Source organism: Babesia bigemina (genome assembly GCF_000981445.1).
Source record: "Babesia bigemina genome assembly Bbig001, chromosome : II".
In the NCBI taxonomy this organism is placed as follows: Eukaryota; Apicomplexa; class Aconoidasida; order Piroplasmida; family Babesiidae; genus Babesia; species Babesia bigemina.
The window spans coordinates 2,151,396-2,168,031 of NC_027217.1; the positions used below are offsets into that span (position 1 = coordinate 2,151,396).

At 46.5% G+C, this 16,636-nt stretch overlaps 10 protein-coding genes across 10 annotated transcripts; 9 read left to right on the forward strand and 1 right to left on the reverse strand.

Annotated features, from left to right (window-relative positions):
- Positions 1-25: 25 nt before the first annotated feature.
- On the forward strand, positions 26-1,308 carry BBBOND_0209590 (tetratricopeptide repeat containing domain protein, putative; the record flags this gene model as incomplete). Its single annotated transcript, XM_012912538.1, is given in 3 exon segments — positions 26-109; positions 190-551; positions 561-1,308. Coding segments are annotated over 3 exon segments (1,194 nt in total).
- Positions 1,309-1,406: 98 nt separating this feature from the next.
- On the reverse strand, positions 1,407-3,297 carry BBBOND_0209600 (glycerol-3-phosphate-acyltransferase, putative; the record flags this gene model as incomplete). Its single annotated transcript, XM_012912539.1, has 4 exons — positions 1,407-1,511; positions 1,548-1,625; positions 1,661-2,737; positions 2,776-3,297. 4 exons carry the CDS (start codon positions 3,295-3,297, stop codon positions 1,407-1,409), a joined length of 1,782 nt encoding a protein of 593 aa, XP_012767993.1.
- Positions 3,298-3,876: 579 nt separating this feature from the next.
- Positions 3,877-5,969, forward strand: BBBOND_0209610 (Rsm22,putative; the record flags this gene model as incomplete). The annotated part of the gene is given in 11 exon segments (XM_012912540.1): positions 3,877-4,249; positions 4,290-4,456; positions 4,494-4,702; positions 4,740-4,837; positions 4,876-4,976; positions 5,015-5,071; positions 5,113-5,358; positions 5,393-5,463; positions 5,469-5,571; positions 5,609-5,677; positions 5,766-5,969. Coding segments are annotated over 11 exon segments (1,698 nt in total).
- A 1,664-nt stretch (positions 5,970-7,633) lies between these two features.
- On the forward strand, positions 7,634-8,274 carry BBBOND_0209620 (hypothetical protein; the record flags this gene model as incomplete). The annotated part of the gene is made up of 2 exons (XM_012912541.1): positions 7,634-7,643; positions 7,958-8,274. 2 exons carry the CDS (start codon positions 7,634-7,636, stop codon positions 8,272-8,274), a joined length of 327 nt encoding a protein of 108 aa, XP_012767995.1.
- A 780-nt stretch (positions 8,275-9,054) lies between these two features.
- Positions 9,055-9,339, forward strand: BBBOND_0209630 (hypothetical protein; the record flags this gene model as incomplete). Its single annotated transcript, XM_012912542.1, has 1 exon — positions 9,055-9,339. The coding sequence occupies one exon, from the start codon at positions 9,055-9,057 to the stop codon at positions 9,337-9,339; it is 285 nt and encodes a 94-aa protein (XP_012767996.1).
- A 667-nt stretch (positions 9,340-10,006) lies between these two features.
- On the forward strand, positions 10,007-10,640 carry BBBOND_0209640 (DNA-directed RNA polymerase II, putative; the record flags this gene model as incomplete). The annotated part of the gene is made up of 2 exons (XM_012912543.1): positions 10,007-10,255; positions 10,362-10,640. The coding sequence occupies 2 exons, from the start codon at positions 10,007-10,009 to the stop codon at positions 10,638-10,640; spliced, it is 528 nt and encodes a 175-aa protein (XP_012767997.1).
- A 385-nt stretch (positions 10,641-11,025) lies between these two features.
- BBBOND_0209650 (Peroxiredoxin Q, chloroplastic) lies at positions 11,026-11,655 on the forward strand (the record flags this gene model as incomplete). The annotated part of the gene is made up of 1 exon (XM_012912544.1): positions 11,026-11,655. One exon carries the CDS (start codon positions 11,026-11,028, stop codon positions 11,653-11,655), a length of 630 nt encoding a protein of 209 aa, XP_012767998.1.
- A 33-nt stretch (positions 11,656-11,688) lies between these two features.
- BBBOND_0209660 (hypothetical protein) lies at positions 11,689-12,076 on the forward strand (the record flags this gene model as incomplete). Its single annotated transcript, XM_012912545.1, has 2 exons — positions 11,689-11,848; positions 11,970-12,076. The coding sequence occupies 2 exons, from the start codon at positions 11,689-11,691 to the stop codon at positions 12,074-12,076; spliced, it is 267 nt and encodes an 88-aa protein (XP_012767999.1).
- Positions 12,077-14,695: 2,619 nt separating this feature from the next.
- Positions 14,696-15,156, forward strand: BBBOND_0209670 (hypothetical protein; the record flags this gene model as incomplete). Its single annotated transcript, XM_012912546.1, has 2 exons — positions 14,696-14,798; positions 14,894-15,156. 2 exons carry the CDS (start codon positions 14,696-14,698, stop codon positions 15,154-15,156), a joined length of 366 nt encoding a protein of 121 aa, XP_012768000.1.
- A 667-nt stretch (positions 15,157-15,823) lies between these two features.
- Positions 15,824-16,084, forward strand: BBBOND_0209680 (DNA-directed RNA polymerase II; the record flags this gene model as incomplete). Its single annotated transcript, XM_012912547.1, has 1 exon — positions 15,824-16,084. The coding sequence occupies one exon, from the start codon at positions 15,824-15,826 to the stop codon at positions 16,082-16,084; it is 261 nt and encodes an 86-aa protein (XP_012768001.1).
- Between the last annotated feature and the right edge of the window lie 552 nt (positions 16,085-16,636).

Here is a 16,636-nt window from a genome sequence, read left to right on the forward strand (position 1 = left end):
AGCGCTGCTCGCGCCACTCACAGACATGGCAGGCCGATCCGAGAAAAAGCGCTCCCATAGGCAGAAAACCGCGGGGTTCGTCTACTCCCTCATAGCCATCATTTGCGAGGTACGTTAGTAGCCAGAGTGGCGCCGAGCAGCCCTCGGCGCTACACACACTGTCAGTACCCGGCCATATTCGCTTTTCAGGGTCTGTGGATCATGCGCAACGTGATTTACCCATCGGATGCAGTGAAGGCGGAATTCAGCACGCTCGCCTGGAGGGTAGCGCTCATTACTGTCTCCTACGTAGTCAGTGTCTACATCATCTACGACAGCATCAGGGTCGGCGTGTCTTTCAGCCTGTCTAACGACCTATTCTGTCTGACGACGGCGGTCTGTGTGCTCAGCTTCTTCGTGAACTGGGCTTTCAAGCTGTTCTACATCGTCCCGCTTTACTTCCTGTACAAAATCGGTGCCTTCGTGGTCGGATGGGCGCTGACCCCCGAACCTGAGGTTGAAGCGAGCTCGAAGCGGGCCGAAAAGTTGAAACGGAAGTACAAAGTCATCAGGTCGTGAAGCGCTCGCCCGATGGAGGTCGTTGAGGACGTCGAGGTGAAACAGCCTACTGCCAGCACGCCGGCTGCCGGGTCCGAGGAGTCCCATATCAGCGCCAAGCTTCAGGGCACGGAGCTGTACAAGAAAGGCGATCTGGATGGAGCCATTGATGCATGGTTCCAGGGATTGCGAGCTTTGCAGTTCATCCTCAACAAAAAGGAGGAGTTCCACCGCGACGCGGCGTCCGACGAGGACATGCAGAAAAAATGGGACTTCTTCGTGACATCGTACGTTCAGCTCTCCTCTAACATGTCGCTGGCGCTGCTGAAGAAGGGGGACTATGCGGGGTGCATAAAGTACTGCAACGACGCACTGCAGTATGACAAAGGCAACCTGAAGGCGTTCCTCAGGCTCACGCAGGCCAATGTCGAGCTCGGGCAGTTCAACAAGGCCATCCAGCATTGCAACGAGGCTCTGCAGATTCACCCAGAAAACGCGGAGCTGAAAATGCTCAAGAAGAAGGTCCTCGCGCAGGCGGCGGCTCACGACCGGCTGCAAAGGCCCATCATGAAGGGGATTTTCCAGAGGATGGAGACGGACCCGCGGTCGCTCTCCGGGCCCAAGGAGTCACTCGTCTCCAAGGCGCTGTCGAAGGCGGCAGGTATCGCATGGAAGGTGGCGCATCCAGTGCTCAGGTTTTTAGGCCGGTACGTGAAGGCGGTGCTAATCGATTACGTGGTTAAACCGTTCAAGGCGGCACAGAACCTATGAAACGCCTATAGTGCGTAACTCTATATCTATTTTTACGTTTGTGTTCGTGTAGTCGCGAGCCGCTATGAACTGCGCCGCTGTTGGCACGTAAAGGAGCGTCAAAGGATCTCCTCGTTGGAATCCGAATAGTACGTCCGGGCGAAAATTGGCACCCAGTCGCTTTTGCTCCTCCTGAGCCTGCTCGTGTCGGCATCTATCATAACCTGAGGCACTGTCGCGAGCCAACCCTGGGCACCCACCTTAGGCATGATGGCGTTCAGCTCGTCCATGAAGGTGTCGGACACCTTGGGTCCGACTTCGTGCACAAATTCTCGCACCTGATCGCAATGTCGCCGCACATAACCTCACAAACCAGTAATTGGAGTTCCGCCCGCGTGGTGATGAGCTCACGCTCGTTTTCGCGCCAGACGTTGATCTTGCCCATCAGGATCACGTAGAAGACGCGAAGCTGGCGCAGCAGAAGCGGCAGCTCGTTGAAGTAACGGAGGTTGATGTAGTACAGTATCGGCAGAATCGCCATGCAGCAGCCGACCGTGATGGCAATCTCCTTGGGGTTGCGGCTGAGGTACAGGCCCAGCATCAGACCGTAGAACAGGTTGAACAGTGGCGTGATCACCATGAGCACCAGAATCTTGTAACTCGCCACCACGTCGGCGCCCTCAAGCTTCACCACGGAGTTTTTGAGAGCCTGCTTGCGGTGGTTCTCGGCCAACACCCACGATATGACGTACAGCGGGAACCACAGAAGGAAGCATGACAGCCCGAGGATGCTGTAGCAACCGAACATCAGCAGCTGCTCCAAAAACAGCAGCGTCGCGGAGTGCATGGACTGCCTGAGCAGCCACACCTCGTCGTCGTGCAGGAAGCTGCTCTTCAGCATCGCCTTGTACCTGGCCAGTTGCGCGATCAGTGCGATAGTGTTCGCGTCCTCGCCGTGACGCCAGAAGATGGTAGACAGGATCTTGCGCAACTCGAACTTCTTGTTCGTGGGGATAAGGCTGCGCTCGGGAGGGTACAAACTGCCGCACAAGTCGATCCATCCCTTGATGTTCTTGTTGGGTGCCGTGATCATGCAGTCGTTCAAGCCCTTTTCAATCACGCCCAAAATGCGATTCACGACGGTGTAGCGGTCTACCTGGAACTCCTCGACGTCACGCTTCGAGATGGTGATACCGGTGCCGTAGTAGACGGTGGCGTTGGACTGGATGCCGTGGCTGTCACCGTAAGCGAGGCCGACCGGCAGGATGACGACGTCTTCCGCGCCCTCGAGTAGGGAGAATATGGCCATCAATACCACACCGGGCTTCAAGGGCAGCAGGTTGGTGCGGTCGTGCGAGCCGCCCTCAGGGAAAATTGCGATGGAGTTTCCAAACCTCAGAGCAGTGGAGACAGCCTCGTAGGTGTCCGAAAGGTCAACCTTCGGCAATATCTGAACCAGGCGTTATACAGATGGACATTTTAACGTACCCAAAAATCTTCGCCGTTCTCCTCGTCCTTGCAAGGCCGTGAAATGGGGCGTTGCAGGGTCAGCTCGGTGTCGGAGTGCACGGCCTCGATGCTCAGCTTCTGGTCGATGAAGTAGAGCTTGTCGCCAACATTCAGGTCCATGGTGAACTGGGTATCCATGCCACGGATCATGGTGTCGTTGTGCTTCCAATGGATCTTCCCAATGCCCATGTACTTCAGGTCCTCCTGACGGTGGACGGGGATGCAGCCGGCTAAACGGGCCAGAGATCCAATCACACGTCGTCCCAGGGATTTCATCGCAACCAAAAAACTAATCTGCCGCGGCACCGCGTAAATCAGCGTGGCGGCGTCGATGAACTGGTTGTTGTGGTTGCCTACCAGGATAACGGGGCCGAACAGTGGGAGCCGCTCCTCGTTTATGACCGTCACCTTCATGAAGAATGTGCGAATGATCACGGTTGTCAGCCATTTTATCAACATGTAGAAGTTGAAGACCCGAAAGTCGGTCGTAGAGAGCTGCATCTTGACCTGCCTATATCAGATATTCATATACCAGAAAACAGAACGACAGAACTATGAGTTGAGTGTCTCCTTGCATAAGGGCCCATCGTAACCACGTCAGTGAAGGCCTGGCAGTCGAAATATACGTCTGAAACCTCCAGAGCGCTACACCAAGTCGAAATCACCTTGAGCATAGGAGACGACACACGTGACCAGCCTTTACTGTTCGAGCAGAGAAACGATGGATTATCACTTGCTAAAAATCGCCAAGATCGTAGAGCGTGTTTTGATGTCTTTCGGCGAAATGTGTAGAGCAGACCAAACAGGCGTCCGAGGATGGCAGTGCCGCCCACGATTAACCGAGATTCCACGAATATGCCCAATTAGATGCCAACAACGTATGTGTATCGATAATAGTCGAATGCCGAAGTATGTGCGCTCAAACGTATACGATCAGCTCGGTTGTCAACCGGGTGCCAACACTTGCAGTCACCAGACAGCAGTAGATGCCACTATGGGTGTGCCATTGCTGACTGCATAAACGCTTGCAGTAACAAACGAACCATGTCTATGTTCCGGTACTCTCAGGGGTCTGGACTGATGGCCTGCAAATACCGAGTCCAGACGATAATATGCAGGGATGGGAGCATATACGGAGGATATACACCGCATATCCAACACATTGGCAAGTTTGTCATTTGTGGCGCTGTACAAACGCGGTGTATTCATCATGGCTTCCAGTTTGATCGCATATCGCCGTATAAGCCAAACAATACCATCCCATCAAATGAGCTTGATGATGTCAGCCGAATCTCTATCAAAACCCTCCCGTTCCCTCCCTTAATCAAAGACAAGCTCTTTCAGCTTATCAAGGCTGCGGGAAAGAAGAAGGACATCGATGCCTCGGGATCATACATCGCCAAAAGGCTGGCCGCCAGGAGGTGCGTGGAGGTCCCGCGGGTGCTGCCCTCGAGTACGTTGCCAGCTTTTATTGCGTTTCACCCACAAATCAGTACTGTTGGACTCGGACTCTGCGAATACGGAGTACTTTGAGGGGATGAAACAGCTTTCCGACGAACCAGAGTTCTTCCACCTCAAAACGCTGTTCCAACAAAATAAACTAGGGGTGAATGAGCAGGCGCAAATCGAACTTGCCGAAGCGGAGGATGCTAGGCACAAAGTAGGTTTGCACGCCACATATCTCATCACCGTTGTAGAATTCGACCATACACTTCTCACCCAACATCGCAGTTGCGCATACGGCGCACACTTTCTTTGGGCACTACGCAGTGTGTCTACGCATATTCAACGAAGTAGTTACCATCTCACCAATCATTAACACACGTGTACAGATGAAGCTGAGAGCGCGGCAATTTAAGCCGACGCGAATTATGTTTTACAATGCAGGAGCTGGGGCCTCGGTGGCGTAGGTTGTGACCGGCACGTAATGTTAACACGATCAGGGCGGCGCATACGATATGGGATCTGAATACATTTGAAGACATACTGGTCGTTGAACCCTCAAGAAACCTCGCCAAAATATGCGAGTATCTCATACCAGGTAGGCCTTTTTTTCTGGTGAAAAGGCATTGCTCACAGGGTTCAAAAACATGCGCTTCCAAAGCGACGTGTATGAAAGCACCGACTTTTTTGATTGCGTCGTCATCCCATATAGTTTGACGGATATTCGAGGTTTTGAGGTAGATAAATTAGTGATGGCATCATAGCGCTTGTTCAGGCAAGAACACTGCTGGTCAAGAACCTGTGGAATAGGATCAAAGTTGGAGGATATATGGTATGTATTGTTTTTACAACCAGTGAACAACGCATTTGTAGGTTATGGTTGAGGCTGGGACGCCAACAGGGTTCAGAATACTCCACTCCATTCGTGAGGTGTTCATATCGCAACTGGAGAAGGGTCGCTTCCACTTTCTGGCTCCTGTGAGTCAGCAGATGCATTTTGCTTGCTTTAAAGTAATTCAGTGTCCACATGAGGGATTCTGCCCACTGGCATTGACGGGAAAGGACTGGTGCCACTTCTCCCAACGTATTTACAGAATTCCCCACTATTTATACCAAAAGGTACATTCTATATCACACTTGCTAATTTTTACAGGGTTCAATCGCTAGATCCATAGACAATGAAAAGTATTCGTACTTGGTGGTTGGAAAATCTGCAGGACCACGGTAAGGCACCTACCAGCCTTCGAGATGGGGTGCAGGCAAAAATTGAGCAATGAGGCGGACGCCAAAAATGCTCAAGAAAAGTCATTCTTTTGGCCACGTATCGTCATGGTAAATTGACGATTCTGTTCCAAAAAATCATGTGTAGCCACCACTGAAGCTTGGTAGAAGAGTCATAATGGATTTATGTTCAGCTCCAAATAATTTCAAAAGGATAGTAAGTAATGGAATTACATAATAACGCACATGCAAAACACCAACCAATTATATTGTCAGGTTGTGCCAAAGAATACACCAGAGAGCAGCGGATACAAGTAAACATTATGTCACCCTGTATAATGCGATTCAGATGCGCACGGGACGCCATGTGGGGGGACCTCTGGAGGTTCCCGCATCGGGACCAGCGGCCGATAGCTAGAGCATACATGCCAGACACGGTGAGGCAACGGCTTATTGGGAAGCCTAAAACGGGGTATAAGAATGATAGAGCACACAAGGGTAACGAGTAAAGCCCACTTATTCAAAGTGGCCGCCAAATCAGCAATGTATCGTTTCAATAATCCATATAGTTGGCACTTATCGGGTATACACGTGCAACGTGTTTTGTGTGGTCTACGACGCTTTTGCCTCACCTTTAGATGTTTTTTTCCACACGTTCTGAAAGGAGCTCGTCTGTTATGTAGTGCGATTAATAAAGGTTTATCTAAATTGTACGCAAATAGCAGTATGTCGTGCGTAACATAGAATAATAGATTCTATGGGTTTTTTGGTTTGATATCTTGTACTATAACGTAATTAAGTTGCCGTCGCTTGCTTTACGCCGGTGAGGTGGGAATCGAAACGGTAAACGCTGTAAAAAACTTATAGAAAACTAGATACATGCTTACCATTTCACACTTTTACAAATGATATTATTACATAGGTAAATCGTGCAACGTCATGAGCCTGTGCGGGTCCATGGCGTTCGCTGATATTGATGGAAGAGTGTATTGCAGGATATATATTTTGTCAACTCTGACAAACATAACTCCCAAGTGAAACGTGTGAAACCTGCTAAACAATGGCAAGGTATATTTGTAGCGTAATCGGTCTTATTGAGGCTTGCAGCCTATTTATATCGAGTAACCGTCGATGTATAGATCCTTTATGGTTGGCGCAATGTCTCTCGTAATAGATCTTTACATTAAGGTTTGAAGGCTGTGTTAGGTATTAAATGCGTATATCGTCACCGAAGTGTTACTGCACGCATCCAATATGGCACTATCAGGTGAATCTAAGTTTCGGCAGTGTAAACCGATTTGCACATAGCATGACGCCATCTAGGTGTATGTGTATGCTGTGAATGTATAGTATATTATGTTACTATAAATGCCAGCACATTGGCGCTGGATGTGACATGACTACATGGGGAAGCAAGGTTGTCGGAGTTTGTGGCGGTATAATATGGCGGGTTATAACCACCAGAGGCAACTAAACAGCCCTTTTAAAAAGCGAATGGGGTGCCGTCATATCCAATATGTTAGGCCGATGAGCATTGCTATGAGGATAGAGACAACGTACACGAAAGCGTATGAGCATCCCACGCTATCTCCATGACGACAAAGTCCACGTTACTTTAGTGTCAGAACATTCACAATCGTCGTCCAAATATCATCCTCTGTACCCTTTCCTACACAACGATGAACAACTTAATGGAAGTCGAATATCCCACCCGCGTGAAGTCCCGGTGAAGTGACGAGACTCCACTAAAGAAATATCAAACACTAATGCAATACGTACGTGGCATCTCTGCCATGCTCATAGATCAGGGTCATAAGTAACCTGTTTACCTATTCACAAGGCGTCGTACATTTCACAGCATGTAGGGAGTTGCCGTAGATCAGGTAACGGACACTACTGCATCAACCGTCCATTCAACTGCAGACGTAGTGACGACAAAAGCGCGCTCTGTCAGATTTAATTCAGTAATACAGGCCCACCTCCACTCATGTAATAGCAGCTCACTTTGGCATCTACTGTTGCACGACCATGTTAATACATAACCTCGTGTCGTAACATAATCAGTTATAAAAAACTAACTTCAGTGTCAAATGCTATATGCATATATGGCTAAAACCAACGTTGCCGTAGTGTTTTTATAGGCAACTGTTCTTTGTATTATTTGACGTATGATATGAGACGATGTGAGACCTTCGCAGGTGTTAGTTCGATGTCTGCACGGCTATCACGCTGCTTCATAGCGTAAACCAATTACACATATCTGCCTTTCTATTCGCCACCTTTTTTATCGGCGTAAGTCTCTTATACACGGATGATTCCCAACTCAACCTACGTGACATGCACTATTTGAGCGTGACTTAAAACATATTTTATATACACTTCTACTCGCAAATTTCGTTCATATCGTGCTCTTGTTTTTCGTTGGATATCGTAGGGTGAATTGCCGTGCTTCATGCAATTCTAAAATACATATATGCTACCTCATCCATTTGTCCAGCAAAAAACATTTTAAAATATGTATTCGCGCTGATCGGATTCAACCGACTTTGGGATTCCACCTGCCATCACAAAGTCACAGATGACAGGCTTAACGTTGTAGTTAAGTTTATTATTGTACAAAACAGATACTATGTTTTATTGAACATTGCTTCAAGTATTGGTTCCGCCTTGCGGCGAGATCCGTACTCAGAAGTGAGAGGAATTAGAAGGTATTACGCTAACAGTGATTGTAAACCTTCAACTTATGTAAATGGCGAGTTGCCAGAAAATTTTGTATCTCTGAAATTGTCGATACAAGGGAAAGCCTCACACTGAAGAAGGTAATTGTTTACAGGGTTTAAGACTAATACCTTAAGCACTTTTTAAACGTCATAAACATAAGTATGCTCGCCTTAGCATATTACATGATCCCGAGTTCAATCGCTCAACTGAACCGTGGTTGTTGCTGCAGACCACATGATGGAAATGCTAAAGGAATTATTGATAGAAAATGGACAGCCTGTAACTGCGAACTTCTAAGAGCCAAACGAATTAGAACTAGATGGAAGCATACATCATTAAACGACAAACGCTATTTCGGAACGAATCTTCCCAACGTGTCAGAGCTTGATTCCTGCTGGAGCTCTTGTATTGGTAGGGGTGCGAATAGGACTACACATCGCTCCAACTCAACATAACCAAGCAAACATAACTAATTCTTGATCCCATCCTGTTTTGATAACATGCTTTAACCCAGTAACGCCGTCGGTATCTCAAGCATGCACACGGCGCTTGCAATACTTCGTACGCCGACCAGAACGTTGCAAGACTGAAACAACAAATTCGGGTTATTAGTGGAACACCATATAAGTTCAACAACTTTGTGAGGCAAAGTGCTGTGTTAGACATCAAATGTAACCGTGTGTGGTGGACCTGTGGTTGATCAGCTTACAATGCGTCAAAACAGACAATGGGAAGCATTATGGATTTTGCATATGCTCAGGCAGTAGAATCCATAAGAAACGTAATTACTCCATGTGTGCGTTACGGTCACTAGGGCATCGCAAATCACAAGTTCCATCACATTCCGAGTAGGTTGTCCATTGTTGTGCAGGGATGGTTGACGAGCAACGCATTTTAAGAACTCTGGCAGGTGGTTGGTCGTTGCTTTCGGAGACACTAAAATCGTATGGAGAGAGAGTTTGGCATATTCTAATTCTGAAGAGCTGCCCTTTGTGTAAGGTTGGTTCATATGGTAACGGTGATAGAACGAGCAAAACATGTGAACTCGGTTGTGTATATTTTGTCTCTCTCTTTCTTTCAATGATGATAGGTTTAATATATTACGTGGCAAAACACCCGATATTCTTTCTAAAAGGCATTTTTTGTTGCTTCTTCTGATCCAAGCCTGTAATCGCATACCCCTATGAACTGCAAGAATCTCACGTAGCCATTCTGTACCACGCTACATCCAGCCCCAAGTTGTTAGCGTTTCTACGAATGATAATCGTTCGTGTAACACATGAACGGTAGGAGTTTTTTTGAGACACTCCGAAATAGTGACGCCCATGGTTGCCATACAGTTCGTGTTTTACTTTAATGACAGACGCAGTGCGTTTCACGAATTGACAGGCCGTTTATGATCTTGTACATACCTGTGATAGGTGTAAATGCTGCGGAAAGGCAGGTTCATCGCATTAATACAAACACATTGCCTTATAACCACCGATACGCCTAGATTAGGCAACGTACTTGCTGTGTAACTCGGGCATAATTGTATAGATGTCGTAATTCCTGGTGAGCATAGGTGAAAGATGTAATGGCCTCTTATGTTTCTTGGAAGTCGGCACAGTGGCGCTTGGACGGTTAGATCTGAAATATTTACGCAACAACGCTACAATCTTCCCTTTGCTAGGGTTCATTGATGGTTGTAATGCGTATGCGCGAGCGACAGGCAATATTGTTGTGATGTGTAGGGGCAGTCGAGTCGTTGAGTGTCTTCTCGATGTTTCGTTAAAGGAACCATTTTTGTAAGGGCATACGATGGCATCATATAATCTAGAATAAGATGTACTTTGTAGTCGAACAATGGAAGATTATAAATGTGAAGCCGTCGCAGTTGGGTCCAAGCTACCAGCAGAACATCGAGGAGATGCTGCGGAATCAGGTCGAAGGCCACTGTAGTTCGAAATACGGTTATGTTGTCTGTGTCATCCGCATAATTAAGAACGAAATCGGCCGTGTCCAGGATGGCACAGGCATGATCGTGGTGAATGTGAAATACCAGGCCATCGTTTTTAAGCCCTTTAACGACGAGGTAGGTTGTTAAGTAGGTTTTATTAACCAGTGTGTTTGTCGTGTAAATTACACATTCGCCGATGAGTGATGAGCTGTATGAGACAGAGCACTTCATTGTGTCACAGGTCCTAGACGCGGTAGTGACGGACGTGAACAAGCTTGGCTTTTTTGCGCAAGCTGGGCCACTTAAGGCATTCGTATCGCGCACTGCCATTCAACCGAGCTTCGTATACGACAACGACGCGGCGAATCCGTGCTACTCTGACGGGACGATCAGCATAAAGCCGCAGACTGAAGTTCGTATGCGGATTCAGGGTATACGCTACGACAATTCTAACATGTTCGCAATCGCAACGGTGAACGCGGATTATTTGGGAGCGTTCGAAAATTACTCTAATGTGTGATGGGCTTGTGGCCGTTTCTTCCCAACTTCAGTCACGGCGTGGAGGCATATTACTTTTGTCGCACGATATCGCAACGTAATTTAGCACGATGAATTTAGATGGTATTTTCGGCGTGCCGAGTCCTATAAGCGCTTCTATAAGGAATTGGCACGGTTATACTCACCGTTCTGGACGTGGTTCTCGGAGGCATACACATTTAGCTGCTCCGGTATGACACATTTCTGCACTGAATGTGGTGCATATCGGTTATTTAGTGCGATATAACGAGGTAGACTTCCATCGTATGCTTCGGCGCTACACCTACCCTTTGAAGGTGTTTATAGACAGCGAGATTCCGTCATACCTTTACGTAAATGTTTAATGCACGTTGCAGCGCAGCTATGTTATGTTGTCTTGTGTCCTGAGATATCGTATGCTGCCCCGGATTCTTTTCCTGGTCTCCTTGCGGATCACTTCCACACTGAGGTATTCTCGGCTAATAGAGCGTTGGACAGGTTCTCACCTCACTCCACAGCTACCAGAGAGCGGCAATAAAATGATTGGTAGAACGCTTCCAAGTGACGTATTAGATTCGAGGCTGCTAACGGATGATGGAGGTGAGACTACGCTTCGCTCGATTCTATCAGACTTGCCCAGCGATCGCAAAGGCTTGGTTATGTTTTTATTCCCTAGCATAGACACACCGTTTTGCACCGCACAGGCATGTGCCTTCAGCTCGTCTACCGAATTATTCCAGTCCCTTGGGTACCAAGTCTACGGATTGACGCGAGTGTCAGGACGCTCGACTGCGGATTGGATAAAAAGACATGAACTAAACTTCGCCATCCTTATGGATCCGGATTGGACCGTCATTAAATACTTCAGGTGTACTTGGATGTATTTCTTGATTAATAGGTCACATGCGATCATTAGGCGTGATGGCAAGGTTTTGGCGTTGGAACGAGGTGTCCCCGCTCATCAGTCCGCGTCAAGAGTGCTTGAAATAATCAAGGCGTTACCATCAACTGATAGATGAAGGTGTTTATTTGTGCCAATAGATAAGTGCACTATGGATATGCTGATGCTCACTTGCCAGCATCTGTATGTGCAATGCTCCACTAAATTGCGAACGCTGGTGACGGAAAGCAGATTCCATAATCACGAGGGGAAAGCAGCATCGCTACACCCAATAATATCCGAAACAGTGATAACGTCAGATGCAGTTATGGGTAACTGTGAGCGACTATAGCATACGTGACGCAGATCTGCCATCTTGAGGCGCGGCAAACGACACAGCCCCTTCACCGTGTCCTCTGGGGTAGTTGTGATCATGGACACCTGAGTCATCAGGGTCTTCGCAAGAAGGCTGTGGATCGGACGAAATTGCAGAATGGTACGACTACCACAATCAGCTGTATCGATATTTGAATGCCAGTAATGCAAGCCCCAAACAATGAGACAACAGATTGTCGTACCACCCGGCTCAAAGTGATGCGAATGGCTCATTGAGACGAATGTTTCGCATCATTTAATGAGGCAGTTAGGAACTCTTGGCGAATTGGTAGGCGGCGGGTAAGTCCTACAATGCGAAGCCCAGATGGCAACGGTTTCTAAACTGCTTCCGTAGGCTCAACTGCATTCCACCGAAATGCAGCAGTTAATGAGCAGTATATAACACCACACACACACAGACAAGTATTATCAAACGCGCAAACATCGCAGCAATCTTCGATGAACAAGTCGCAGAAAGTACGGAGTGTGCGTCATCTCGTGGCATCTATTATGTCAATATGTGGCGAATTTACGTTGTGGCTGTGTAAAAAGATTTCAAACGGTACAATGCACCCGTAACTGACTTACATACTGCTATTATCTAAAGCCGATGATGCGTATAACACTAGCACACTGGCACAGGATGTAACATGGCTACAGGGAGCCTGCGATAGATCCTTAGATTTTATGCGCCTCTGCGAAGGTAGGCTATAAACACCAGATGCAACAAAACAACCCTTTTAAAAGCGGGTTGGATTCCGTAATATATAACATATCACGCCGATCAACATTGCGATGAGGAAAGAGACAACATATACAAGCAAATTCGCTCTTATTAGCGCCACTTTCAAAACGCTTAGCACATAACGGACACTTTTTCAGTTGCAGAACTTCCAAAACATATTTCAAATATAAGTCCTGGTATGCTGCACATCTATAAACAAATTATGGAAAAAATAGCCCCCAGGAGTCTGACACAGCGGCACTACACTAAACGACACACATGGTAGAATCATGGACTGCATACCTCTAAGCGATGCCATTTTTGACAAAACGATGTAATACATGGCTCTTTTCAAGACAGGCAATAAGCCGTCTAAGCGGCTCTTTGACTAGCCTGGTTCCATTTACCACAACTCTAATACACGGTGAACGTACATAGTAACCACGTGCGTTACCAAATCAAATTATGCGCATAATGATCATTACATTGCGCTATAATACGTATCCAAGTAAACATCTACATATTATGTTACTCCAATTTACCAGACTGACTGTGACGTTAGAATGCAGAGGCGTGTGGCAACGTGTCCAATCGTACCAGATGGTCACTTCATTGAACTGCACCATGTCATCTCCATAGATGTTGTAAACGACAACAAATTTAGCGTTTGTTATGCAATCGTTTTTATATTATTCTAAACCTCATGAAATGCTGTGAAATGCTCGCACGTATTATCTCGACATTTGCGCCGAATGGTTTGACTTCAACTCATCCAACTGAAAGACACGTCACTCGCACCACGCATTCCATGTCATTATTCATTGGCGAATATCCAAAAAAGCGACTCTGTTAACATCAGCTGAGGTAAAGATGCTCGGGAATGCAATTTTACAACGTGACACCTTATATAGCATAGATCAAAATCTTCGTTATATGGGACTTGTGTCGAGGGTGATAATGCAGCACAGATGTCATAGAATCCAATAACTTCCCCGCCTCTACGTATCCGGATTTTTACAAGTTGAACATGGCGTAAAATACTAGTTGGTGTATCTCTAATTCACACATTGTATTCTAACCATGATAATTCTGAGCGTCCCACTTTATAGCTTGAACAGTTGCGTCTCTCGCAATGCTAGCGCAATTTCTACACAGTTTTAATGCCATGCGTCTAACACGCCGACGCACTTAACACACCAGCACTGTTGAGATGTGCCCACTTTTTAAATGCACTTGTCAGTACACTCTCGTTACTGACAAATATACCGCCATAGATACGTTTGTGATCATGCAAACTTGATAAAACTCTCTTGCGCAAACGTGGCTTCAACCATTATTGCTGCTGCTTCGCCATGCAACTCAATTAGAGATGTAATGACGGATTGAATTATCGGAGATAGTAAAAGTTATGGCCACAGATACAACCCTAAATGGTGAATACTGATATTATTATAAAGTCGCGAAACAATGTTACATTGGCAGCCAACTCGTGGTCATATGTGCAATAGTTTAAGGCATGTTGGTGAATAATGCTTATGTAAGCTACAGAGCGCGATTATTGCGTTATTTGTTGTCGATTTTCATGCAACCAAGCTCCTCTGTTCACCTGGTCTATAGTGATTACGACAGCAAAAAGCAGTTGGTGAACTAAAGTGAAGTAATTCTGATGGCAAATAAATAAAGGATAATCTTGAGTCTCTATAAAACGAATAAATTGAGAAAAGGCGGCGGCATACAGTATTGAACAACAAATGAGCCGCAGTGTTATAATGAAGCTTGGTAAGTGCCTGTGAAAGTAAATCCCGTCAAGAACCCTTGTGTTGTTCCGTCTGGGAAGGCGACTGCACATTGCCCGACGCTACAACAACAAACACCGTTGATAACATCTTGTTCATATTTTACCATAATTGCAGTATTCTATGCGGTAGCTCCGTCGGTGGTACTGTCATGCAAATGGTACCTTGTACACCCCGCGCCCAGATTGCGATATTGCGCAACGGAAGCTATGATTTCGAATGATGTTTAAGGCATAATGTCACATTAACTATTGTGTAGGATGAATAACTCAGCTACATACTAAATGCAACAGTCTGTTGGAGCCACACTTAACCTTAGTGAAAGGCGCCAACAGGCTACGAGAAACATGACGGATGCAATACAAACCGTCGAAGTTAATAGTTCAAGTAAGTACGTTGCTGCATACTTATATTGTTATAACTAACGTACCCCATTCGCCAAGCTTCATCACGTTCCTGGTAGATATTTCATGTCAGTGCAGGTCCGTCTGCAGCCAGTAAAGAAAATTTAATCTCTGGTATTCTGCTTGCGCTGGTAGCGTTCTGGTTCCAATTGAAAAAAGGTTGGGATGAAGTTTGGAAAGTTCTGTCACTGGAGCACTGCCCATTATGTGTTAAACCGCATTGCGGGAAGTATTGCGTCTATGTTATCAGTATTTGCCTCATACTCTTCATTGGCTTACTGTATTACGTGCTATGTAATCCGTTGCGATTCTTCAAGGGCATTTTTTGTTGCTTCTTCTGATCCAAGCCTGTAATCGCATACCCCTATGAACTGCAAGAATCTCACGTAGCCATTCTGTACCACGCTACATCCAGCCCCAAGTTGTTAGCGTTTCTACGAATGATAATCGTTCGTGTAACACATGAACGGTAGGAGTTTTTTTGAGACACTCCGAAATAGTGACGCCCATGGTTGCCATACAGTTCGTGTTTTACTTTAATGACAGACGCAGTGCGTTTCACGAATTGACAGGCCGTTTATGATCTTGTACATACCTGTGATAGGTGTAAATGCTGCGGAAAGGCAGGTTCATCGCATTAATACAAACACATTGCCTTATAACCACCGATACGCCTAGATTAGGCAACGTACTTGCTGTGTAACTCGGGCATAATTGTATAGATGTCGTAATTCCTGGTGAGCATAGGTGAAAGATGTAATGGCCTCTTATGTTTCTTGGAAGTCGGCACAGTGGCGCTTGGACGGTTAGATCTGAAATATTTACGCAACAACGCTACAATCTTCCCTTTGCTAGGGTTCATTGATGGTTGTAATGCGTATGCGCGAGCGACAGGCAATATTGTTGTGATGTGTAGGGGCAGTCGAGTCGTTGAGTGTCTTCTCGATGTTTCGTTAAAGGAACCATTTTTGTAAGGGCATACGATGGCATCATATAATCTAGAATAAGATGTACTTTGTAGTCGAACAATGGAAGATTATAAATGTGAAGCCGTCGCAGTTGGGTCCAAGCTACCAGCAGAACATCGAGGAGATGCTGCGGAATCAGGTCGAAGGCCACTGTAGTTCGAAATACGGTTATGTTGTCTGTGTCATCCGCATAATTAAGAACGAAATCGGCCGTGTCCAGGATGGCACAGGCATGATCGTGGTGAATGTGAAATACCAGGCCATCGTTTTTAAGCCCTTTAACGACGAGGTAGGTTGTTAAGTAGGTTTTATTAACCAGTGTGTTTGTCGTGTAAATTACACATTCGCCGATGAGTGATGAGCTGTATGAGACAGAGCACTTCATTGTGTCACAGGTCCTAGACGCGATAGTGACGGACGTGAACAAGCTTGGCTTTTTTGCGCAAGCTGGGCCACTTAAGGCATTCGTATCGCGCACTGCCATTCAACCGAGCTTCGTATACGACAACGACGCGGCGAATCCGTGCTACTCTGACGGGACGATCAGCATAAAGCCGCAGACTGAAGTTCGTATGCGGATTCAGGGTATACGCTACGACAATTCTAACATGTTCGCAATCGCAACGGTGAACGCGGATTATTTGGGAGCGTTCGAAAATTACTCTAATGTGTGATGGGCTTGTGGCCGTTTCTTCCCAACTTCAGTCACGGCGTGGAGGCATATTACTTTTGTCGCACGATATCGCAACGTAATTTAGCACGATGAATTTAGATGGTATTTTCGGCGTGCCGAGTCCTATAAGCGCTTCTATAAGGAATTGGCACGGTTATACTCACCGTTCTGGACGTGGTT